This window comes from Ambystoma mexicanum, chromosome 13, assembly GCF_040938575.1.
Source record: "Ambystoma mexicanum isolate Mex_15411 chromosome 13, UKY_AmexF1_1, whole genome shotgun sequence".
NCBI classification, from domain to species: Eukaryota; Metazoa; Chordata; class Amphibia; order Caudata; family Ambystomatidae; genus Ambystoma; species Ambystoma mexicanum.
The window spans coordinates 712,629,576-712,656,258 of record NC_090938.1 but is presented as its reverse complement, the minus strand read 5'-3'; the positions used below and the strand labels follow the sequence as shown (position 1 = coordinate 712,656,258).

At 47.3% G+C, this 26,683-nt stretch overlaps 2 protein-coding genes across 5 annotated transcripts in view; one reads left to right on the top strand and one right to left on the bottom strand.

The window, feature by feature from the left end:
* The window catches only part of LOC138521770 (butyrophilin-like protein 9), a 379,874-nt gene that overhangs the window by 244,256 nt on the left and 108,935 nt on the right, over window positions 1-26,683 (top strand). The window lies entirely within an intron of this gene.
* The window catches only part of LOC138521769 (E3 ubiquitin-protein ligase TRIM39-like), a 189,521-nt gene that overhangs the window by 112,429 nt on the left and 50,409 nt on the right, over window positions 1-26,683 (bottom strand). Inside the window, exons 3-4 of the mRNA XM_069634836.1 lie at window positions 19,909-20,139; window positions 978-1,000 (exon numbers count right to left, since the gene is read on the bottom strand). Coding sequence (XP_069490937.1) covers window positions 978-1,000; window positions 19,909-20,139 — 254 coding nt within the window. The remainder of the gene's footprint in view (window positions 1-977; window positions 1,001-19,908; window positions 20,140-26,683) is intronic.

Below are 26,683 nucleotides of genomic sequence, written 5' to 3'. Positions count from 1 at the left end.
TGCTGGCATTGTAATACAGATCCAGATAATATGGCACACACAATCTAGAATTGTAAAAGCACACCAAACCAGCCCTTATGGTCGTCAGTCTGAAGCAAAGAAAACAAATTAAGCGCAGATCACCATCAAGGGCGAAACATTCTTGGGAGCATTTGCATCAAATGCACATGCAGAACCCAATGCATAAAACCTCTGGACAGGGAGCTCTACTGCCATACAAATAAATGTGTGACAAAGTTTGCAGACCAGTTATTGAAACACATCTGGTGGGCATGGGTCGACTATATCCACCAATGTGCATGCCTCTCCAGCACAACTTCTCCATCTACCAAAGAGAAAGTAATATGGAATAAATTATATGGCACACACCACCCTCCTTATCAAGATTCAGTACTCATTATGGGACTAAGGCAGTGTATACAAATATTTACTTGACTTCTTTTTAACGACAAATCAGAATTACAAGAGACTGTAGAGGTGTGTGGGTGCGGGAGGCACAGACAGACCTAAGCCATTCTGACAATTTACCAACATTACTGACACTGGGAATTCTTGAACCAGTGCCCATCAGTTTCGAGCGAGATGTTGCCTCTCAGGAAATGCAGAAGAAATGTGTGCAAAGAGTAGTATTTTCTCCTCTTCACATACCCCATCTTCCCTTTTCTATACTCAACTGTCATTTCTGCCTTTCATTCACCCCAATAAAATTTATTTCATGAATGTGCAAATTGCCCCAGTCCAGATATTTGTTCTAAAACATTGATTTAATTGTTTCAACTCACCGACCTTTTCACTAAATGTGTATCAATGCACACCTTTAATGAATTCTAAAATAAAAGCCGAAAGCAGTTGAACAACTTCACTTTTGGAATTGATACAAAACATACCTGCCCACAAATGTACATTTCAATAAGTAAAGTGACTGGTTAACATTACATCGCTGTCAGAAGCACTACATGAAAAATTAAATGTGTTACCTGGTGAAATGGTCCACAACATTCTGCAATGAAAAACAAAAAACACAAAAGAAATTATAACATTTGATTAGACTGTCAAAAACGCGTTTTCAGCGTCTGACTTCCGAGATCGTTTATGAAAGGAACAAACACTCAAGGCATTCGGTATGTCAGCCCCAATCCCAGTTATCACAAATGTTAATTTCTAAAGGGCACGTATCCCCGGATATAGCAAAGAAACAGTACAGGTCCCCCTCACCCAGTTAAGTTATCTTGAGACCATGGCTCATGCCCTTCAAGCCCTTATGTGCCCGACTCTCTAACAGAACAGAGAATCAAACAAAGAATTACCAATAATTAGCATAACCACACTGTAGGGCAGCAGCTCAAAAGACAATTTACAGATGTGCAGGATTACGAGGAATTAGCACCATGGTGGTCTCATCCTGTCAATCAGATGGCGCGGATCACAGACCTTACCTCATGGCATTGAGCTATATGTATGCATCTGTAACTCTGTCATATGCTCTAGCGCCCAGTTACCTCATGAGGGGTTAGGTGCGCTTTATAAATAAAATTAACCTGCCATCCAAGCCCTCGGGTGGGCTTTGTGCACCACCTGTCCCCATCCACCAAGTGGTGTGACACTTGCTCCCCAGTTGCAGGCCCATGGTACCGTCTCATACTGTGCCTTCTCGACCACCCACTACCCTAGGAATTTCCCCGACCCCCACCTCACTTACCCAGTTCTACAGTTAAGGGGTGCATCAGCCACTTTTACTCCTCAAATATAGGCATGTACTCCACAAAAATTTAAATCAAGAGTTCAAATACTCCCAACAAAAAAAATAGTAATCAGACACGTAGAACCTTGTGCCCCTGCTTGCACCCCCACAGCACCATGGATCCGTTTGGACCAGTAATGCATGTAGTACCAGAGGAAGAAACTGCAAGTATAACTGCCTGATTGAAAGAAGTAAACCTGTATCTTTTAATGTGCAGGAATCGTTTATTCATGCACATCAAAAAGATACACGTTAGGTGCAAAGAAGCAATTCAAAAACATTTCCGTTTTCCAGTTTAAACTATGAAAACGGAAGAGGGGCTGCCAGTTTTCCTTCCCCATTTCCATGACGGACATTTTTATATTTGAGAAAACAATGGGGTCCGCTGGTATCGGGTCATATTTTCGAATGCATTTTTTCTAAATGCAATTTTCTCGAATAACATTGTTGAAATGTTTGTTTTTTTCGAATGTATTTTTTGTTTTATATATATATTTTTTGGTTTCATAAGTGAAAAAAAGTGTTAAAAAACAGTGGTTTGGGGGAACCCCCCACCCCCCTTTTATAGTCACTATAAACCGGGTCCGCTAGTACCCAAATTTAAAAAATAGATGGGATGGTTACGTTTAATGCGTTTTTAATAAACAGTCACTTAGGATAGAAGAAACAGACTAATCCCGCTTTAAGACCTAAGGAAGTTCCAAGTGAGATTCGCACGTATAGCAAAGTAACAATTATTAAATGTTCAAAATGCCAAAAGGGTTAAAGAAACAACTGGTCACTCTCAAAAAGTTCCACTGATCCATTTAAAAAAAGCAATCTAGTTAGTTCTTATTGGAATTCTATTGTCCATGAATATTTGTTTTGTCTCATGAAGTTAATATACTGTTAGAAATCCTATGAGGTGCAGGCACATTCGGAAACATTTCTCAAAAGAGAAAACCGAAGCACGGTTTCCTTTAGGTTGTGTACTTGAACTTCCTCTAGGGAAGTGATGGTCAAACAAAATCGTTTTTGTGGAATGACTTCGATTCATCTCAGACTCCACAACATGAATAAGAGCATGGTCTCCGTCTTGAGTGAAGAGCCCATTTTACTGTAAAAGCATTTGATGGTTGTATCTGCCTAGATTCACATGCTGTGCATAGTCCGACATCCAGTGGTCACTGCAGAGTATTGCATCTTGTTTTTCAAAATCCGAAAAGGGGACATTGACATAGGCGTATCTGTAATACTATCCCTATAGTGACGTGTAGTGTACCCAAAATCCCTCACGCGTTGAGGTCCCTCTGTTTGTATTTTTTCTGCCATGAGGGAGCCTTATGACTAACCTGAGTGAGTACAGAAAAGAGAAAGTAAGACGTCTATGTTTCTTCCATCCAAGAGGGGAGGAAGGGTGGGCACGTGTGAATCTAAGCAGATACAACCATCAGAAATGCTTTTACGGTAAGTAATGCACGTCTTCTGATGTTTGTTAATCTGCTTAGAATCACATGCTGTGCATAGACTAGCGAGCAGTACCCAGAGTTGGAGGTGGGTTGTAAGAAGGAACAGTAGAGAAAAGATGTCTTAGTACTGCTTGTCCCACCTGGGAATCTGCAGTCTGATGGGATAGGTAAGCCCCCGCCATCCTGTGAGGGATGCGTCTGTGGTTAGAGTGGCTTCCACTGCGGGGGTGGTGAAAGGTTTCCCCCAACACAAGGTTTTCCTTCGATCACCATCGCAGCAAGAGAACCAAGGCCTGCGAGACCACCACTAGATCGTCCCATTGTCCACTGGCCTGACACCACTGGCTGTTGAGCCACTCTTGCATTGGGTGCAGGCGCGCGTGAGGTGCCAAATAAATACATGACGCCATCATTCCTAGCAACCGCATGGCCTTGCGTACCGTCACCTCCCGACCAGCTACATATTGAGGGATCCGAAACAGCATGTGTTGGACCCTCTTGTTGGAGGGGAAGAAGAGGCCGTCCTTTGTTCGAATTAGAGCCCCTAGGAATTGCTTGACTTGGCTGGGGTCTAGACTGGACGTCTCGTTGATGGAGAAGCCCAGGTGGAACAAAAGGTCTACAGTCTTTTGGGTATTTGAGAAGCATGTTTCGTAGGAATCCCCTGTTATGAGCCAGTCGTCGAGGTAAGGGTAGACTGGAATGGATAATCTGCGCAGGTGTACTGCTGCCACTGCCAGTACTTTCGTGAATACCCTTGGCGCTGAGGCAATACCGAAGGATAGCACCTTGAACTGATAGTGGTTGCCTTCTATCATGAACTGGAGGTATTTGTTCACTGGCAACATTGAAATATGAAAGTATGCATCTTTCATGTCCAGTGTTGCCATGTAATCCCCCTGTGTGAGCAGGGGGATTACCTCCTGCAAAGTCACCAAACAAAATTTCTGAGGTTTTACGAATTTGTTCGCTGGGCGCAGATCTAGTACAGGGCGCATGGTTAGATCTTTTGGGCACAAGGAAGTACACTGAATAAATACCCTCCATTGCCTGTGATGGAGGCACAAACTCTATTGCTCCTTTTTCCAGTAGAAGTTCGACTTCCTGAAGAAGGATGGTGTTTCGGTGATAGGCGTCTTCCCCTTGGGGGTCTGAATGTTGGGGACCGACTGAATTCGATGCAGTAACCGTGGGCTATAGTTGACAGTACCCAACGGTCTGTGGTAATTCCCTCCCATGCTTGTAGGAATGATGTTAACCGGCCCCCGACTGAAGATGCATGCATGCAAGGGGACCCGAACTTTGGTGTTGGTAGCGGGGAGCCTCTGGGAGTGGAGCCCCGAGCCCAGACCTCTTCCCTTGCCACAAAGTTGTCCTCTCTGAGCATACTGTCCACTGGTTCCCTGAGGGGAGGACCAGTTGCAGGTTGAGGAGTGTTGATGATGATGATTTTGTCATTGGCCACGAAAAAAGCGCCCATTGCCATAACCTCGCTTATTAGGACGTCTTGTGATTTGGTCCAGTCTCTTTAGAGTTTCGTGTTCCTTCTTAGCCGTTTCCAGAGCGTCATCAACCGCCTTGCCAAACAAGTTTGAGTCTTCAAAGGGTTTGTTGATGAGGGACGCCTGTGTTTCTGGTTTGAAACCAGAGTTTCTGAGCCAAGCGTGACGCGTAAGAAGTACACCCTGGGCTAGGGACAGGCCAGCTGTTTCGGAAGCATCTAAGGTGTTCTTGATGTTTTGGTTGACCCGAGTACCTTCTGTCACAATGGCTAACAAGTGGGTTCTCAAGGGCTCAGGGGCTTCTTGTAGGCCTTCGCGCAACAATCCCCATTGGGCATCAGCATAGCTAGCCAACAAAGTTGAGTTGTTGGCAATCCGCGTGGCAAAAGCTGCAGAGGATGTAATCCTCTTTCCTAAAGCATAAAGCTTCTTCCACTCTTTGTCTGGGGGTGCTTCGCTAGTAGATAGCGGAACCCCCGCCCTTTTCCTCGTGGTGGTTACTATCAGGGAATCAGGTATGGAGTGACCCCTAATATATAAGGGTTCAGAAGGTGAGGGGCTAAAAAGCTTCTCTATTCTTGGATTGACCCCTCTCACCAATGCAGGTGTAGATAAAGAGGGAACGGGGCATCTCTTGACTGAGGCAAGAAGGGGTATGGCTTGGTTAGCAGGCGGCTTTTCCTTAATTATTTTCTCAACAAAATCTACTTCTGGGGTGGTTTCCCCTGTGTCAATTTCAAAATGTGCTGCCACCTTGCGTAGCATTGCATTGAAGGTGGGTTGATCTTCCACAGGTGAAGGGTCCCTGACCTGTGTGGTCTGAGGAGAGGGCAGATCTAACACATCAGGGTCTGTAGACGCCCCTGGCGACTGCCAGGCCTGTGGTTCACATGTGTCTGGGTCTTCCTCGAAGGCTCAGTATTTAGGAATTCTTCATCTTCCTGAATATGTGGATCCTCTTCAGTGAGGTCATATGCATCAATTTCTTCAAGTGGGTCGAAAAGTCTTGTACATTTGGACCTAGGGTCTTCAGGGATCAGCTCCCTTGGCCTCCTGGGTGTAATGTGTTCAGAGGTGGACACAAACCTATCTAGTCTGTCCATACACGATTCAAATCTTTCCCTAGTCCACTGGGATAACCCTGAACGGTCTAATGGCGGAAAGGGCTGCTCCTCCGTCTCTAGGAGTCGAGATCTCTCCCATAACATGGAGGATATACCCCCTTCGCCCTCTGAGAACCCTTCTCATGGGGCCGGCACTGGGGACGTATCTCTGGGTTTTCCCTTCGACGTGGGGGGAGGTTCCGGCGTACCCTCCGTAGATTTCGACGTCCCTCTGATCTTGTGAGCGGGCTTCGGTGACTCTCTCACCCCCCGTCTGAATGTCCTTGGAGACACTTCTAGCTAAGCTTTCCACAACTAGTTTGTCCGTCGAGGGCTGGTCGTGAATAGTTTTCGGCGGAGCCGGAACCTTACCGTCGACAAGCGCCATCTCACAAGGCGTCCTCTCACAAGGCGTTTTGACGGACGTTTTGGTGGTAGCACGCTTAGTAGAGGGCGGCCCAGTCGCTAGGTGCGTATGCGGGGAGGGCTGGCGAACCTTACGGTCAGCTGGCGCTGAGGCCTTCTTCAATTTTGAAGAATGGCCGTGGGTTGTGAGCTTTGTGATTTTTTTTCATGTGCATCAGGGTCGCCGGTGTGTACCTCCCCATAAGTAGGGGGGGCGGAGCCGAGCTTTTCGTGGCCGGGGACAGACACGGTGGAGCAGGAGCGCTCCATAGAGAGGTCGACAACCTCAGTTACGGTGTTAGTGTTATCACTATCCCCCTCCATCCCCCTCATCACACTCGGCGGCAGCGGCCACTGGGGAGGAATCAGCCCTCGACATACTCGTAGGCTGCCCACCTTTTGACCCTGCGTTCCTTCAAGGTTTTTGGGCGAAGGAGTTTACAGGCCGAACAGCCAGCCTCGTTGTGGTCGAGGCGTAAGCAGCAGTTACACTGCTTATGCTTGTCCTTCCACCGAAATTTGCCGTTACGAGGGCAAAATCTAAAAGGAGTCCTCTCCATAGCTGAGGATGTAATAAGTGATAACGACCCCGAAGGAAAGGGGGAGGGGGGAAGGCATTCTAGAAGAAACAGAAATGTCCACAATAACCCCCACTCTCCCTACTCTGTAGGTCGGGCCACATGTTCGGCAGCGCCGAAAGGATCACCTCTGTCGAAACCACCGCCATCGACGTTCTTGACTCGGCGGTGAAGTTGAATGGCCGTCGAAAGAGGGCTGGAGGCGGTTGAATTAAATAATAACTGACAAATCGACCAAAGGTCAAATAAATGTTATATGGCAATGTCTCTTACATGCTCCGCATAAGGAGACCAGTATTCTGGGTGTAAAAAACAATTTGAGGGACCTTGACGCATGAGGGATTTTGAGTACACTACACGTCACTATAGGGACAGTATTACAGGCACACCTATGTCGACGTCCCCTTTTCAACTTTCGAAAAACAAGATGCAATACTCTGCACAGCATGTGATTCTAAGCAGATTAACAAACATCAGAAAGGTTCATTTCTGGGTATGTTCAAGGCATCTAGAGAGCAGTGTTCTGCAGAGTCTGAAGTTTGTTAATTACTGTTTTCTTGGCGCCTAAGTAAAGCCCATTACAATAGTCCAGATTAGAGCCTATAAGAGCTCTGGCTAGTGTGAGGCAGCTTTCAGATGACAACATGGGTCTGCAAGCTCTTATCAGTTTGCCTGTGTAGGCTGAGGCGGTCATATTTACTTGTTTGCTAATGTTGGACGTGGCATCGAAGTAGAAGCTGAGCGCTTTACTGCTTTGGCAATTGGGATGTTGTTCCCATCTATGTTGAATGTGTTGTAGTTGGGGCTTATTTTGTTTAGATTGACTGTGGAGCCTGCTAGCAATAGTTCCGTTTCATCATTCAGGCATAGGCCATGGACGGCCATCCATGCCTGAATGAGGGTGCAGATTTCGTTCACACGACGTACATCTGTGTCGTATGTGCCTGTAAGGGGTAGAAGTATCTGGGTGTCATCTGCATAGTTAGTGTAGGTGACACCCAGACGATCCAGTTCCTCAAACAGCAGCTTTGTAAAGATGTTACAGAAAGAGGGCGAGACACAGGACCCTTGGGGCACACCGCTGGTGATAGGTATGGGGTCAGCTGCTGCGGTAGGCGAGAAGATTTGCATGGTCCTTTTGTTTAGGAACAATTGTATCCATGCAATGGCTGACTTGGAGAAATAGGTTGCTGTCACCAGGTGATAACATAATACCTTACGACCAACCAAGTCACACGCTGCCGACAGGTCCAGAAGGAGCAGGATAGCGAGTCTGCCTCTGTCTTTAAGGTCGTCCATCAGGCCTTTAAAGTCAACAAGGGCAGTTTTTGTCTCATGTTGTGGTCTAAAGCCGACTGCCAAGATCCCAAAAGTTGGCCTCAACATAGTCCTGGATTTGCAGATATGCAACCCTATCCAAAATCTTTAACAGGAATGGGACCGTGGTGATTGGTCTGTAGTTCGTGGGAATGGAGGGCGCCAAGGTTTTTTTTTTTGCTTTGTTTTTTTTTTTTGAGTAGTGGGAGTACCCAAGATTCCTACAGATTACTAGTTACTACGCCACTAGGGAAAGAAGCATTGATAGGTTTGGTAATGAATGGGGCCAGGTTTCTGGCCGCATCTTTAATAATCCGAGCTGGGCAACTGTCGCCCTGGCAATTAGATGGTTTCACTGACGCAATTAAGTTTTGTACATAAAGGTACTGATACATTTGAACATTTTAAGCCGTGAGGCTGTGCGGTATGAGATTGGTGGTTCTGTACTTCAATGGGGGGCTTAGTATTCCCGAATCACGCTGGCTAAATGGAGTGGGACAGTCGGGGAGGCCTGCCTCCGATGCAAGCATGAAAGGGGATCCTTTTTCCACACAATTTGGGAGTGTCATGTGGTACGGTCTTTCTGGGAAGGCTGCTCGCGCACAATCTCGAGAACGATGGGAATCCAAATTCCGCTAGACCCAAAGGGGATTCTGCTTGGGATTTGGGGAGAACTGGGCCTCACCAAATAAGAAAAACTATTCGTGGCCGTAGCATTGGGAGCAGGCAAAACACTGATCGCAGCTAATTGGGGGTCCGATGCAGCATTGAGCATGACCCGGTGGACTAATGCTGTTAGCAGGTGTGCTTTCTTGGAGAGGCGAGTCTACACTGCAAGAGGGTGCCCACGCAAGTTCCAAAAGGTCTGGGGGAGATGGATGGATGATCAATGAGACTTAGTCCCTGACGACCAACCCCCTATTTTTTTTCTCCTTTCTTCTCCTCCCCCTTCCTGCTGCCCTCCTCTCTTCCCTCATTCCACTCTGTCCCTGCCGACCGAGGCAACCCTCTGTTTCTTCACGGCGTAATCCTGGCTGCAATTTGGTTGTATGTATTACTGAGTCTACTGATTCTGGTTTACCTCACCTGTATGTTTTATGCATTAAGAAAATGTGCTAAAAAAAAATTAAAAATGGGGGGCATAGTGGCAGCTTGGTTAGTAAGTAGTCTACGTTTGTCCGTCATTTTGGTCTGTAGACTGGCAATTTTAATGGTGAGCGCATTTTGTGAGCAGAGTTTGTCTTTTAGGCATGTGTCCGTGGGTGCATTAGGCGTCTCAATTTCTCGCAAAATGGTGAAGAGTTCTTTGGTTCTGCAGCCTACTTGATTTATTCTATTGTTGTATGTGTCACGTTTAGTGCGGATAATCTCTTATGTATTTAGTGGAGATGGAGACTAAGTTAGTTTGTTCTCTGGTGAAGGTGTGTGTTTCCAGGGAGTTTCGAGTTTTCTTTTTTCAGAGCGGATCGCTTTCATCTCAGAGGTAAACCATGAGTTCACATGGGCTCTTGGTTTCCCTTTGCACATTTTAAGAGGTGCTATTGAGTCAATTGCTTTAAGCATGGAGGAGTTCTAAGCTTCTACAAGGACGTTAGGGTCGCCTATGTTTAGTAATGCGCTAAGGGTTGGGATTACAAGGGGCATGATTGCCTCAGCCGCAATATTCCGTTTATTTCTGGTAGGGCACGCGGGTGTTATGGGACATGTTTTGTTTTGTGTTATGTTCATAATGAGTTCAAACGTGATAAGGTAGTGGTCAGTCCAAGTTTGCGGTATGATACAATTAACTGAAATGTTGCAGTTTAAATATGCTACCCAGTCAAGGATCCTTCCTGTCTCATGAGTGGGTTGGGTAATTTCTGGAGTAAATTCATGTTCAACCAAGGTGTTAGCTAGAGAGTTTGCAGGGAGGTTGTTATGGTCATTGTAGCCTAGGTTAAAATCTCCTAGGATTAGGGTTTGCAAGGTAGTTTTGATATTGTAAAGCAATGTCATTATGTCCTCTTCGAACGCGTCCAAGTGCCCAGGAGGTCTGTAGATTAGGTGGATAGAAATGGTACTTTTGTGCGAGGTTTGGAGTTTAGCGGAGAGAATTTCACACGATGAGTGGTGGTGAGGGGATTAATCTCATATCGAGTGTATTCCTGAAAATGAGGGTGATGCCTCCTTCTCTGGTTATGGGTCTGTCAACTCTGATGATGGAATAGTGGTCTGGGATAGCCAGTAGTAATGAAGGGCCTGCTGCCGCGTGCAGCTAGGATTCTGTTACTGCTAGGAAATCCAAGTTATTGGATAATATGAGGTCAGCTACATCGGTAGCATTAGCAACTAGAAACCTTACATTAATTAAGGCTCCTTTGAGAGGTTATGTGGGGTTGCCTGATGCACTGTTGTCAACTTTGGCTTGTCTCAGAGTTTCTGAGTTGGCCGACAGTTTTGTCAGCTTTGGTGTGTTTCATAGTTATATGCATGCTGGAGTGGGCAAGGTTGGTGGCCAGGAGATCCTTCGGGTGGTTCGCTGTGATATTGCAGAAGTGTCTGGTGTGGATTCTGTTAAATGCAGGCTAAGATTGTAAGAGTGCACTGGTGCGAAATCTAACATTTCTAAGCTTAGGGCTAAGGCAAGTGGACAGCAGGTCAGAGGTGCAGCTTTTGGTGCTCCCAACAATGGCGTGATTGGGTATCATCACCGTATTATTCCTCGGTGTGTCTGTGATTAGTTTGGGTAATAATGTGGTGGGTTTGATTTTGGCATCTGTGATGATTGTGTTTAGTGCTGGTAGGAATTGGGTGGCCTTAATTCTGTGGTCAGCGTTTTTAGTGGAGAACATGTTGATGCTCAATTGTTGTTGGATCGATGTGAGCCAGGGAGCAATTAGTATTGAGAGCAGTTAATAGAGATAGGATAAATGTGATATGCATAATGCACTAATATGGACACAGAGGTACACGATACAGGCACTATGAGTAGGGGGTGCTCGACCAGGATAATGAGCAAGTAGCGTGAGGAGCATATGCAGAGGTGAACAGGCTGTGATTGTTGGATAGAAGGATATTGGAGAACTGATGCAAAGACTATTGCAGAGCTAATGCTAGTGGAGACTAGGCAAGTCTAACATACATTCACGTGTGCCAATTCAAAAAGCTAGGCTAGTTCAGCATAGATTCACTTAGGCTAGTGCAGACAAAAATGGGCTAGGCCGACATACATTTAATTAGGCTATTGCATACAAAAATAGGCTAGTCCAGAGCTAATGCAGAATTAATGCTGGTGCAGAATAGGCAAGTCCAATATACATGCATGTGTGCCAATTCAAAAAAATAGGCTAGTCCAACAGATTCACTAGACTAGTGCAGTCAAAAATGGGCTAGGCCGACATAAATTCACTTAGGCTATTGCAGACACGAATAGGCTGGTCAGACATAAGTTCACTTGGGCTAGTACAGACAAAATGGGCTAGTCAGACATATCACTTGGGCTGATGTAGTCAGAAATAGGCTAGTCCGGCATGAACATTACAAAGCTAATACGGTTAAAATAGGCTAGTCTGCCATAGAAGTTGCAGAGCTGCAGAACTAATGTAGTCAGAAAGGGCTAGGCTGGCATATTACAGTAGGCTTATCTGGCAGGTCAGTGTGGGCTGATGCCGTAGAAATCAATGAGCTGGACCGATGAATAAATAAGTGGGCTCGAGCTTAGTGGGCTAATCCACGCAAGTTCAGATGCGCTAACAACGCACTAAGCAGCTGCACCTATTTAAGCAGTGAAGTGCTGCAAGAGTGTTTTAGCCTGGTGTAGGTAGATTGCCTACCGCCTTGGATTGCAGGGCTATTAAAGTTGGGAATGTTCGTGGTTTGATACAGGGGGCAGTGTATTCGTGAATAAGTTAATGCAACTTTTACGGAGCCATGTAGCATACAAGATTCAGCGGGAGTGCCGTAGCCAAGCGCAGTACATAAATAAGTTGAAGTTAAATACTAATAAATTGGACAATATCCATTTTAGTACTCGAGCAGGGAATACAGACTAGTATTTACACATATATTGATGGTGATGTTACTAGTCACAAAGGAAGGCGATCGTATGTTTACGCAAAGGAATACATTCAAACAACGTCTTAAACACGCAAGTCAAGCGTACCGACTCGTGCGTTTGCCGGAATAGTTCCAAAGGTTCAGATGGTTCCCAGTTGATCGGCGCGCGCTTCGGAGGGAAGTTCAGACCAAGGAGGGTAGTGGCATAAGGTAAGTCTGGGTGCGCCCTGGTGCCAACACGGGCAAACAGAGCCTTACAGTGGCCTTCGATGTGGCCGGATCGTCTGCCTGCCGGCAGATGTTTGCACTAATATTGGTGACGTTGCCTATCAACAGAAAGGAAGCCGAGCCCCTCCCCGCCCCTTCATACCGCATCACGCCCAACATTTTGTGAGGATAAGCAAGTCGGCGCGGTGCGGTTCTAGGCAAAATTGAAGCACTAAAGTGGATTCAGGCATATATGGAGATCAGAAAAAGCCCAGGCATGGCTGTTGTGAAGGTGGCCTCACCAGTTTAGCGCCAGGTAGCTGGATTCAGAAAATGTCATCAGAAGGTCACATGGAAGGTTGCTGGGTACGCGGCTGGAGTCACGCTGGATCAAAGGTCAGCAAGGACAGCTGGTGGGGGCTCCTGCCCTCTCCACCAACTAAGGGCACACACTAGCAGTAGTGGAGGCAAACAGGGCCTTATAGTGGCCTTAGATGTGGCCTGGCTTAGGTGCTAACCTAACTGTTGAAACGCACAAGGATAGAACCAAAAAGCATCCTTAAACTGGTCCAACTGAAATGGCAGACCCACAATCTCAACCAACTGGGACATGTATGGTTTGCAACTTCCTCCTGCCCTACAGGTGATGGATGATCTCACAATAGATCCTTTTCTAACACTCCACTCCATAACAAGTACTTCCATAGTAAGCGTATTACCAGAACCACTGTCACTACTGTGAGCATTATTAAAAGAAATTCGATCTGGATGGCACTAATTGCACAATGGTTTTCAAATGGTTTGTATCCTCCCGGAACAGCAGAGATTTGCTAAAGTGAGAATGTGTCAAAGGGGAATTGCAGTGCTTCTTAACCCCTTGTATCCATATACAGTAATCAGAATCTTCAAAAAATACAACATTAAATGCTACAACTACGCAGATGACACTCAAATCATCTACAAAATCGAAGACACTCAAGCCGATCACTCAACCCTAATCTCGTGTCTAAACAAAGTCTTTAACTGGATGAATGCCACCAACTTGAAAATCAACCCAGGAAAGAGAAATCATGATTATATCCAAAAACCCAAGAGAACACCACCTACATTCCATGGCCAACGGAATTGGGAACAGCACCAACACAATCTAAGGTAGTAAAAAATCTGTGAGTCCTGATGGACAACACCCTAACCTTAGAAACACAAATAAATGCAATCAAGAAGAACAAGTAAGGTTCTTTCGATGGGATGTTCCTCCGTCGTATTTCACATCTATGACATGTAATGTCCACAGCTGTGCACTTCGGAAACTTTTCAGCAGAGAGCGTCTTGTGTCGATCCGATGACCCTCGAGGGCCTCTGTCGAAGGTCGACGTCACCGGATGTTCTATATAGGACGCATGCCGCCCATTGCCTCAGTTTAGTTTTTTTCCCCCCAGAACATGTGGCACCCGTCTCCTGCCAGTATAACTGCCTACAGCCTTGCGGAAACGGAAGCTGCAATCAGAGGAAATTCTCCAGAGGGGCAGGCTGGGAGGGCAATGTGGAATACGTCGGAGGAACATCCCATCGAAGGAACGTTACCAGTTTGGTCCTCCGACTTATTCCACATCTATGACAGACTCCCAAAGCAGTACCAGACTATGGAGGAGGGAAAGAATTTAGAATGTGAATTTAGATTACCCAATCAAATGGGCGAATAGAGGACCGCCTTACCAAAGGCCAAATCCTGTCCATGGATGGAATCCAGGGAATAGTGTCTAACAAAAGTATGGACAGAAGCCCATGTGGCTGCTTCACAAATATTCCGAATAGGAACACCCCTTTGTAGAGCATTGGAGGCAGCCACAACCCTAGTGGAGGGAGCCCGTAAGCCTACCGGAGGGTCCTTCCCCGCCAAATGGTATCACTCAGTGATAGTTAGGATAATCCATCTGGACAAGGTCTGTTTGGAAACAGCCTGACCCGAGCGGTGTCCAGCATAACCAACAAGGAGCTAATCGTCCACTCTGACCCGGGACATCCGTGAAAGATAAAAGCTCAACGCTCTCCTAGGATACAACCTTTGGAGCCTCTCCTCATCCTTACCAGGATGCGGAGGAGGATAAAATGCCAGAAGAATCACCTTTTTGGCTCAAATGAAATTCAGACAACCTTCGGAAGAAAAGGTTGCATGCACAGGACAACCCTATCCTCATGGAAAACAGTAAAGGGTGGCTTGGCAGAAAGTGCCTGCAATTCACTCACTCTAGTTGCGGTAACTTCCGCACGCAAAAACAGTTTTAAAAGACAACAGTTGCAGCGGACAAGAGTGTAAGGGCTCAAACGGAGCTCCCATCAGAAACTTTAAAACCAAATTCAAATTCAAACCCAGCACCTGGAAAGGGATGGTGGAAACACATTAGACAGTCTTTTCAGAAACTGTGAAATCAAAAAGGAATCTTAAAGTAAGAACACTCTTCAGACGAGCGTTTAAATATGGACAGCGCCGCCAGGTAACCCTTAATGGTACCCACTTGAAGGCGGCTAGGGGCTAAAGAAAGCAGAAAGACCAACACCATAGGAATGGAACATTGGAAAGGATCCACATTCTGACCCCTGCACCACCAGTCGCAGAACTTCCGCTAACGGTACAGGGAGTTTGTTGCGGGCCGCCTGGCCGAAAGCAACACCTCCATCACGTCATCCGAGAGGTCCCAATCCTTGTATCTCAACCTTTCAGATACCAAGCATGAAGGTTGAGAGACCCGACCTCTGGGTGGGGAACCTGACCCTCCCCCCCTCTGTGGGAGCAGATCGTCTCGGTAGGGAAGATGGCGTAGAGGGCAGATGGACATGTCTAGAAGGTCCGGTACCACGCTCTCCTGGCCCAATTCGGAGCAATGAGGATCATTCAGGAACCGAACCTCTGCAACACCTGAGGAATGACGGGGACTGGAGGAAACGCGTACAGCAGTGGGAAACACCACTCCACTACGAACGCATCCCCTAAGGCTCCTCTTGGGGGAAATTCCCGCAAGCAGAATCTCTTGCACTTCCGGTTGACACTTGTGGCAAAGAGATCCACTGGTGGGGTTCCGCAAAGGGAGAAGATCTCCAAAAGGATTTCCTGAGTCAACTCCCACTCATGAGAGACAGTGTTCTGCCTGCTCAGAGCGTCCGCCGCCGCGTTTTCATCTCCGGCCAGATGAACTGCTGAGATCGAGATTCCCTGTTGGATGGCCCAGAACCAGAGCTGCATCGCCTCCCTGCACAACGGGAGTGACCCTGCCCCGCCACGCCCTTTTTGTTAAGGTAATGCATGGCCACTGCGCTGTCCGTCATAATCAGGACAGTCTTCCCCCGCACAGACGGCAGAAAAGCCTTCAGGGCCAGCCTGATGGCTCTCAGCTCTAACAGATTGATGTGGAGTCTGGAGTCCGACGGAGACCAATGACCGCTGGCTGTCAACTCGTTGGTATGAGCGCCCCATCCTGTGAGGGAGGCATCCGTCACGATAGTCACCTCCGGCCATGGTTGCCAAAACAGTGCCCCCTTCATCAGATTTCCTTTGTCGGCCCACCATAGAAGATCCTAGCCGACCAAGAGCGGAATCTGAACGTGATCCGACATCTTGACGGAGAACTGCGACCACTGCATCTTGAGAGCCCACTGCAGGGATCTCATCCGCAGTCTGGCCTCGTGCACCAGAAGAATGCAGGGCGCCATGAGGCATAGCAACCTTAAGAATTCGAAAGCCGGGAGACTCTGGGCACGTTGAAACTAGTCCACCATTTGTAGAATGTGATGAGCCCTCACCTGGGGAGGCGAACACTGCCCCAGGGACGTGTAGAGCACTGCTCCAATCTATTGGAGCTGCTGGGAAGGTGTCAAATGCGACTTCTTTAAATTTAGGGAGAAGCCCAGCTAGTGAAGGGAATGGCAGGTGACGGATAGATGATCCAGGGCTTGCTCGGGAGAACGCGCCCTGATCAGCCAATTGTCCAGGTAGGGGTAGATGTGAATCCCCCCTCTCCTGAGGTACGCTGCCACAACCACCATCAGCTCGGTGAAGACCCTCAGGCGGAGGTCAATCCGAATGGCAGGACCTGAAACTGAAAGTGCGAGTCGCCAGCCGCGAACCTCAGGTACTTCCTGTGCTTGGGATGAATCAGCTCATGAAAGTAAGCATCCTCGAGGTACAGAGACACCAACCAATCGTGAAGTTGAAGGGCCTGGAGGACTTGAGAAAGAGTGATCATCTTGAGAAGCTTGTTCAACCAACGCAAGTCCATGATGGGTCTCAATCCCCAGTCTTTCTTTGGGATCAAAAAATAAGGGGAATACCATCCCTTGTTCTGCTCCGCTACTGGCACCAATTCTATGGCGACTTTCTCCAGCAGTGAAAGGATTTCCTGCGCAAGGAACGGATCCGGACTCTTCAAAGAGCTTCCCCGGTGGATTGTGGTGAGGCCGCTGAAGGAAGGGAAGGCAGTAGCCATGGACTATGATATCCAGAACCCACGCATCTTAAGTAATGGCACGCCATTCTCCAAGATGCTGCGCAAATCTGCCCCCAACCGGCGAACCATGGGACATGTCCTCATGACTGAGCTGTAGCGGCAGTGCCTGAAGGCAAAGAGCCAAGTGCCCAAGCGGCTTTGGCACTCCAAGTTCCCTGTCCACCACAGGTACCCTTACGTTGGCTCCTCTCGATCTACCAAAAGAGGAGAACAAAAAGGAACCTCCCCTCCATTGCAGTCCCCAAGGACGAAAAGGCAGAGGTTGACGTACTGCGGCACTCAAAGACTTTGCTGCAGCTTTGGAGGTCCGCAACCTCTCCAGGCTCTCGTCAGCCTTGCTGCCAAATAAATGAATGCCATAAAATGGCATGTTCAGAAGACCGGCTTGAACACATCAGGAGCAAACCCTGACTTCCGCAACCATGCAAATCTGCGTAGGACGGTGCTCGCAGCCATGGACCAGCTGACACAGTCTGCCGTGTCCAAACCCAACTGAAGGGATTCACACATGGCATCCTTGCCGTCACGCACGAGGGCTAGCTCTACCACCGGATTGCTCTACGCTGACCGATGTTAAATTCCGCAAAGACTGAAATCGTCCTCCAGCACACCTCCACTGCTAATCCCACTCGCCAATCTTCCATCTCCTTCCCTCCATACTCCTTCATCCAAGGTTCATAAACTCGGGTCCTTTTTGACAGCGACAGATACCAGCAGCTCATTACGGCTGCCAGAGGTAACCATTTCAATATTAAGAAAATTCACCCCACCTCAACTATGCACTCCGCTAAAACTCACCTTTACGATTGTGCTAACTTGATTACTACTAGAGCCCACTCAGTCTTTCCCTCTACTCTCCCTCCCTGCAACAAAATCCACAAAACACAGCCTCAACAACTAACTTTTCTCCAGACGCAGTCACCACACTGAGTGGCAAGCCATGCACAAGGGCTCCTTCAAATTCCTACTCTTCAAATATCGATATACTCACCGTAATAGCATTTCTGAGCATTATGCCCGCTTAAATTCACATGCTGTGCATATAGTCTGCCATCTAGTGGTAATTGCAGAGTGTTGCATCTTTCGTTCGAAGATCAAAATTGGACGTCAATATGGGCGTGACTAACGCTATCCCTAAGGTGATGTGTAGTGTACCCAAAATCCCTCACGCGTCGGGGTCCCTCAGATTGTTTTTGCCTGACTCAAATGCTGACCAATGTCCTCTCTGCACCTCTTCCATCTTCTGCCCTCTCTACTCTCCTGAATCTACTGGCATGCCCGACCCCAACCCATAATCACCAAAGCCAGGCAAAATATATAACAGTTCAAGACCAGACATATGCTCCACTTAGCCAGTAAAAGGTCCACCTCTGCCCCTCACCAGCTGACAAGAGCCAAACCCTCTGTGCCAGGTCTCACGTATGAGGCAAATGTAAAGCGTGTTTGCCACATTCCATGGAACTAGGCCGGCGTGGTGGAGTTATTTAGGTCTGCTCCCATAGTCTTTATCCTTGGTTTATGTCCGATTTCACTACTTCTCACTCACCAACCAGTTAACTATCACGCCGATGTTTTCAGTATTTTGAGAAGGCATTCTAACCAGAGACAGCGTCCGGTATCTATACTGCTTCCTACACTCGTCATTTCCATTTGATAGTATACTCTCAATAGTTAATAAATACAATAAATTATTGTAAGAATTTCCATAATGAGTCGGTTTCATTAGTGCGTCTCCCCAACATGGTTCATCCAGAGGTGTGCCAAACACGCTCAATACCCAGTTCAACCTCACCAATGCCCACCAACCCCGAAGAAAATCTGGAGGAGGATGATGATGATGATATGCCTGTGCGAATGTGTTATGGCCTGCCAGTGCAGACTGGATTACTCCTCAAACAGCAAGCACTTCAGGGACAAAAGCAGAGATATGAAATAGAATAGACTTGAAGGCTACCCAGAATCACCCACCATGATCATTAGTAAGTACCGGTTCAAGCACTTCACCCATCACCTTTTGATTATCATGCATACTAGCTCTACATGCCTTACATTTAATTAATACACAGAGTTGATTTGGTTGGTGGTGTAGCATAAGTTATGTTTGATCATAACAATAGAGTTAAAGAAACAATATGATATTTTATTTGTATTGCGCTCATACACAAGTGTTTCAGAGCGTGATAACAATGTGCCGCCCCTAATTTCTGTTGTCGGGTTGCTGATACTCTAAGGCAGGGGTATGGGGGGCGTAAATATAAAGAACAAAAAAATTATACACCTCTTGTGTCCAGATCTGGTATCCCCTATAACCTCTGTGCAGATAGGGAATAAATGGTGCACTGATCCTCAGTATTCCTGTTCCATAAAAAGTTGGGTTTATTCTTCAATATTTCATCATAGACAAACAAAGATAGCTTAAAACAAATTCACACACATAACAAGTAACATACATGTGGGGTTAGTGCAAAAGTGTGTTTCATATACATGCAGCATATTTTGAAAAATCATTAATATATAGAGGTATGCAGACAAAGCCTCTTTCAATCCAACCACCCTTTGCTAATCTAGTAGAGATGATTCTCACATCTGGGTGTTGTATTGTTACAGAGGTTGTTGATGTACAAGGCATTGTACGGCAGATAAAGTTAATTAGTATTGTGCTCAGCTTAAAGTTATTTTACAGTAAGATGGTTCTATAAGGAATTTTCCGTCTACACATTTTGTTACAGCCCTTGTTGTGATGATGCGCACATCCTTGCATTCATCTTGTGTATCTTTTATTGGGCCTTCATCATGACATATACTTAGTATGACAAAAATCATAAATGCATATGAAACACTTTAACACCAACCCCACATGTATGTTATTTGCTATATGTATGTGAATTTGTTTTAGCCATCACCAATTGTTTAGGTTACATATGATGAAATACTGAGGATCAGTCCAACATGTATTCCCTATCTGCACATGGTTATACGCGATACCAGATCTGGACACTAGAGTGGGGGGTGGTCTATGAGTCAAGCAATGTACAGAGCAGACATACTGTCTGGAGTTCACGTTTCTTACCTTCAGTAATACCGCTGCTTGCCGAATGCCACTTTTCTCTATTTCCATTATAAGTTGATTAAGTGAAGCAAGTTTATCATCAATATGTTTTATTGTAGCCTTTGCTGCCATTTCAATGGTCTTTTCCACCTCTTCCAGTCGATTGAGGAAGACCCGCTCCTGGAAATCCATCACCTGCCGCATCCCTGCAAATTGAGAGGTCATTTTCTGTCGCTCAGCTCCCACTTTATTCTATAAAAATAATAAAAGTGGGCAGAAATAAATTGTAATGTTATTTATTGTGTACTATAGTTTGAAAAGCAAACTTTTCACACATTGTAAAGAGAAGAGAAAACTTAATACAAAATCTACTTCCACACAAGAATCTCTAAAATCGTCTTAAATGCAATTAATCCCAAAACAGCATTAAAGACATGAACATTCATATCAATATTCCATAAAACACTCCTATTGCATTCACAAAACATTGCCATTATACAAAGTCACTTGCTTAAAACACAGGATCTACATTCTAATATAAAAAAAGTATTGCATTTTTAAAATCAATTCTTCATAAAAGGTCAGCCCCAAATATCAACTCTAAAAACCACTTGGTGGCTACTAAAAATGTAGGGGTGGGGTCACAAAGAACATGCCAATGTCTCACCTCACCAGATAATTCTAGCGATAGGTCAAATGTACCAAATAATGGTAGTGTTTCTACTGCCATCTTACAAGCACGTTCAGCTCTTAGGATTTTTTCTATTGTGCCCAAAACTTCAAGTGTGGGTAATAAATTCATTTGTATACGCAACCAGATTAGCCTACATTTTTTCAATGGGTATTTTTGCAGGATAGTTTGAAGAGAGTTGCAGGATTTTATATTGCTGGTAAAATGATTACAAATCCTGTAGTTAAACAACCTAGTTCTATTATCTATCCAGTCAATTTCATATAGGCGTTTTTTTCACCTTGTCTGGTCAACAAAGTTTCAGCCGGTATCTTTATGCACACAGAGAGGGGTTTGCAATTCCTGTAGAGCATCACCATTTGTAAATTTGACAGCAAAGTACCCTCAGGAGGGTCTAAAAAGCCTTTATAGAGCTGCAGATATCTCCAGTTAATTGTAGCTTCCAGCTAACGCCCAGCACATGTCTTATTGCAGCCAAAGGAACACCCTTGGGTAATGAAGGGACCATACGACACAGTCCACTCTCAAACTGAGCCCAGCGCCCATCCTCTTCCAGTACCTCAGCGCAGTCCATTACCTTCTGGACCATTTTCTGACGATAAAATCGCAATACCAAGCCCAAAACAAAAACAACAATTAAATTGTCTAAGTTAGGCTGCAGAGGAGAAGATTGCGGTCCTGCTCAACTTAAATTGTTTATATAGCTTTGAAATTGTACAGATCATTGTGCCAAGGTACTTAAAATATTGTACATGTTCAAGTTTATCATTAAAAGCTCATTTGCATTTTCTTTCTTTGAAGCAAAAGAATTTTACAACAGAATTATTACTGGTATAATGTATCAACAGGAATACCTCAATTAAGTCAAATACCTCATATGCACTTTTAACTCAGATCCGACCCTCTCCCATCACAACAATGCAGTCTCCAGATTATGCACCTTCCACCACCGCATCCTCAAGCGGATCTTCTCTCCTACCACCATAGTTTCTCTGCAATCACGGCCATCATCCTCTTGCGCCTAGGCTACTCCAACTCCCTCGGCATGCCTACATACCAACTGAGAAAGCTCCAACTGGTTGAAGATACTGCAGCAAGGCTCCTCCTGGCACTCTCCCCCAGAGAATACATCTCCCCCAACCCTCAGGACACTAACACTGGCTGCCCATCAGCCGACTGGCCGCCTTCAAAGCCATGTGCATTACCACCGCGCAATCCACAAGAAAGGGACAGAATTCCTCAAACACAATCTCATTCGCTACCACCCCACCAGAATCCTCAGATCAGGCTCCACACACCTCCTGGAAATCCCTCCTTTGAAGTTCTCCGGATTAGGAGGTGCTGGTTTCTCTGTCCTCACACCCACCTTCTGAAACTCCCATCCCCTCATGCTCCACCTCAGCGACTCACCTGGTCTTCAGGAAAGCCCTTAAAACCTGGCTGCCCCACCCCCAGACCCCGATTCCCTGTGCACACTCGCCGCCTATCGCCCACATGTTATCCAACAGTTCCCCCTTCCCCCTCCACACATTCACCCATCGTGCCCATCTGTCAGCTACTAGCCTCTTCTTTCCTTTCAACCGCCTTGCTCTGCCATCCAACCTTCCTTGTGGGACGCCAAGCACACAAGGAGGACTCAGGTAGTCACTCTCGCAACTAGAACGAATCCTGACAGTGGGACAGGTACTGCACCCAAATGGGCTTGGAGGGGGGCAATGCATTGCACTTAAAGTGCACCGTGGGGAAAAAAAAAAAAGAAGAAAAAAGAAAAAAAAACGAGGCCCACAGAAAGGAGCAGACCTCTCCATCGTGATCCCAGAAGGTGAGGGAGGCAAGGCTCAGAACCGGATCGGACAAATTAAAGGAGGCCGCAAACATAAGCGCTCCCAGAGGACACTGGGGCTGCACCCCACAGTCAAACGAATATAGCCCAAAGTGAACTGGGGCAGCACCCTTCACTCATGCTAGCATTAACAGGTCAGATGCCGAGAATCTCACAGTGCCAGTTACCCTGCACATGGGCCTACCCCCATGTCTCCAAGAGACAATGGCAATGCAGTTACCCAGCCATTTGGATATTACGGAGACTAGCAATTTAAGCCCAAGGTGGGCCAAGTTGGCTAGAGATTTTGAAGTGTTCAATAGAGCCATTGGCCCGCTGGATAACAAGAAAAAGTGTCTGCTTTCCCTTGCCATAGGGCATAACGTACAAGACTCTTGGAATTCATCCACAAAGACACTATAGACTCTTAAGCCGGCCTTTGTGTGGTGCTCACCGAATACTTCAGGCTGTATACCAATGTGGACTATGAATTCAATGTGTTTTATACCACAAAGCAAAACAAAAACAAAAAACAAAAAAGGTGAGATTCCAAGATGGCTGCCGCGGGAAGGAGACATATGCGAGTGTCTCTCCCACCAGGCCATAACAATAAGGATAAAAATAAAGCATTGGAACCAGACTGCAACTGAAGAACACCTGTCCTAGAAGCTCCTGCCGGGTAGGGGAATCAGATACCATCGGCAAGCCGCGAAATTGACGGGAAACGCCGGAGGAAGTTGGAGCAGCGGGGACGGAATAGCTCTCAGCGGGTACCTGTCAGCCACTGATGCGGGAGGACGCCAGGGAGGCGGACCGCTGTCAACGCCATTCCCGAAGCGTTGCAAGCGTGGAGAGCGGTGGAACAGAAAAGGGTGCACACCGCAACCGGGCAAGGAATAAGAGGCTACGTACTGTAGAAATTGATACGTCCCAACCCCCACGGGACAGGGATATGTAGGTGCCCATCCGAGGGCAGTGAGAAGGACCTAACGGACACAGCCTGCCCACCAGCGCGGAGGTGGGCATAGCTCCCAGCTGCAAAGAAGGCCCTCAGCAGAAGACACCAGCCCTGGCTTGGGAGCTACAGAAGTTGCAACGCTACTCAACAGGGCAGAGAGCCCGAGTGGGAAAAGTGGGCCTCCACTCCCCCCTCCGCACGACATGCATCGGCACAGTGCAAGGGCCGCTGAACCTGGTGGATCCTCCGATGAGACTCGCGTCGTAGTGCGAAGGGGCCTTGTGCAAACCTGAAAAGACCACTGGGGCACAGAATAGGCAACGCAAACACCCAATGCCCCCCTCATCAGGGGGCAGAAGAGATTATCAGACAAGTGCTGTGATTCGGAGGAGGCACAACGAAGCCGCCAAGAAAGAAGCTGCTATTCTACAGTAAGACTGGGGCTGGGATAGAAGAGAGGGGGTCAGGAAAAGGCACAGAAGATAAGGTGTCTCTAGGGAGAGGCTGAGAACACCTCACAATCCTCCCCCCGGCCCTCCCGTGGACAAGGCGGCACAAGGGATCCATGTAAAAGGCACACCCAAGGATTCTCAGCACGACTCCCCGCATAATGAGGCAGCACACCCAACCCCCAGCTCAGACAGGGAATACCCACAGAGAAGGACCCCAGGATTGGGCCGGGGAGGGGAGGCCTAACTTCAGGAAAAGCTCAGCCGAGGATGGAACTCACATAACAGCTCCAGAAAGTCATCAGGGCCTGTGAACCAGTAGCACAGCCCAGCTTGAAAGGCTCAGGGCTGCCCCCCCCACCCCCAACCCCCCACCCCTCTGCCACCCCCAGCAAAACAGGCAGAAGGGGAAAAACAACGGGGAAGGAGGACGCTAAACCAAGAGCCCACGCCCACCTCCCGTGAGAAGAGCCGACAAAGCCACAAGGGGAGGAAAGGGGCACAACTACCTTACCCCTTCACCCGCACACGCCATGACAGGGCAGGTAGACCAACAGAACGTGGTTACCACTAATAAGGGTGCAAGGGAGAAAAGCAGGAGGTTCCACCGTCTACTCACAACGGGCTGGGGACGGAACAGCAAGGATCTCCCACAATAACAACTAAACAAGATTTCCTCCAGCCAAGGGCCAGACGGCCGCATAAGGGTAAGACCTGTTCACCCTCTCCCTCAAGCACAAGGCGCTTGGGGAGGTGGGGGGGTAGGCACAAAGAACACAAGTCAACAAACGACCTGGCCACAGGAATCCACCAGCGGCAGCAAAAGGATGAGCACAAAGCACTGGTTGAAGACCCCTGCGGATGAAAAAGGGATAAGAGCAGAGCGTGGCAAGGGGCAATACTACAGAGTGTAGATGTCCAAATCAAGAGGAAAAGGGGCAAAGGCTACCCCGCAAAACCAGGCCTCCAGACCGGACTCAAATCTGATCCAACTGTGGAACAGCGGCAATACCACCTCCGGCAAAGGAAAAGCCCAAGGGGAAACGTCAAAAGAGCAGGAAGTGACTCAAACACAGGCAATGGGGGCCACAAAGGAGGATATGAAAGCCTGGTTCATAGACCTCCAAGAGAAATATATGACCACAGTGCAGGATCAATTTGCATCCATCAAAGATGAAATGAGGCAAGCGGTCCAGGACTTACGGACAGACTTAACCAACCTAGAAGAGTGCACGGACACCCTGGAAAAGGGGGGGGGGGTCCAAAATGTGGAGGAAGAAGCACAACAAAGTAATGAGACACAAGAACGCCTAGTGCGCCTCACGCATAATTTAGAACTGGAAGGGAGGACCTAGAAAACCGCTACCGCAGGTCCAAAATCCGAATTAAAAACACGGTGGAATCAGTGGAAGATAAACATCTCAAGGGAGCTGTTCAGCAAGTTTACAAAGACTTTGGCGAATGGGGACGAAGAGGAAATGATAGACAGGATCCACAGGGTAGGCCCACGTAGGATGGGAGAACCGGGTGCATGCCCCCGAGATGTGCTGGTCGCACTACCCTCCTATCCTCAAAAGGAACAAATTCTTCGGAAGGCAAGAGTAATGGCCACATCAGGATGAACAGGGTGGAGATCCAGCTGTACCAGGACCTGGCCCAAGTAACGCTCCAAAAAAGAAGGGAGATGGCTCCAGTCGTGAAAGAACTGGTAGCGAAACAAATAAGATACAGGAGGGCCTTACCTTTTGGACTCCTCTTTGCAAGGGAGGGCAAACACAGGGTGACCACCTGTGAGGAGGGAATTCATATCCTAAACATCAAAGAAGAGGAGAGAGAGAGAGAGAGGCGGAGAAACACGAGACAAGGGAGAGACCACAGAGAAGGCCATGGTAATGGAAGACTATACACCCCAAAAAAGAAATATAACGTGCAAAAGAAATGGAGAGGGAGAAAATAGCCCCCTAGCGGGCAGGGATACAGGTTCCTCGTCGATGGAATAGGAAACAGTTAATCGAAGGGACAGAGAAGTCAATCGTTCCAATGAACTGGTAGCACCTGCGGCCTGGCCAGGGACCACCACTGGGCACCGGGTGAGAACACAGGGGTGAATGCGGGATTTAGGACCCCCCTCTGCAAAGTTATTCCTGCGTTTCCAGAGGGCCAGGAGCATTGGGCGCACCGCCCATGCAACCTTAGGTCCCTGGGCCCTCCTCGGGACAGTTATAGGGAAGTTGAAGGGTTATCACATTGGGTGGCATGGGGGGGGGGGGGGGAGGAGTTGGGGAGGGGGGCCAGGAGAGAGAAAGGAGTATGGAGACAGGGTAACAGGAAGAAACACTGCTAAAGAACCCTAGGGATGAGAGGGCTGAATATACTAACATTTAATGTGAGGGGGTTAAACACCCCAGTAAAAAGAAAAAAGCTGGAAAATGTCCTGAGGGATAGGTACGATATCATAATGCTACAAGAAACACATTTCAGATTAAGAGATAAGGCAGAACTCCAACATGGGGGCTATAGATACACCATACAGTCCAACGCGACAGAAAAAAAAGCGGGTGTCCTAATGTCATTCCACAACAACCTCAGGATACAGGTCCTGGGTGCACGTATGGATAAAGTGGGGAGATATATCTTGGCAAATGCGTCACTAGAAGGATATACACTAACGCTAGCGGCTATATACGCGCCAAACGTTGAGCAGGATGGCTTTATAAGGGAGACACTGGAAAATTAGAAGACTTTGCAAAAGGAGAGAGAGTTCTAGGAGGGGACCTGAATCTGGCCTGTTAACCCAACATGGACAGGAGTAGCAAGGGACACCAGGGGACGGCCACAAATAACCTGCCAAAAGATGGGAAACTAGGCGCGCTGAT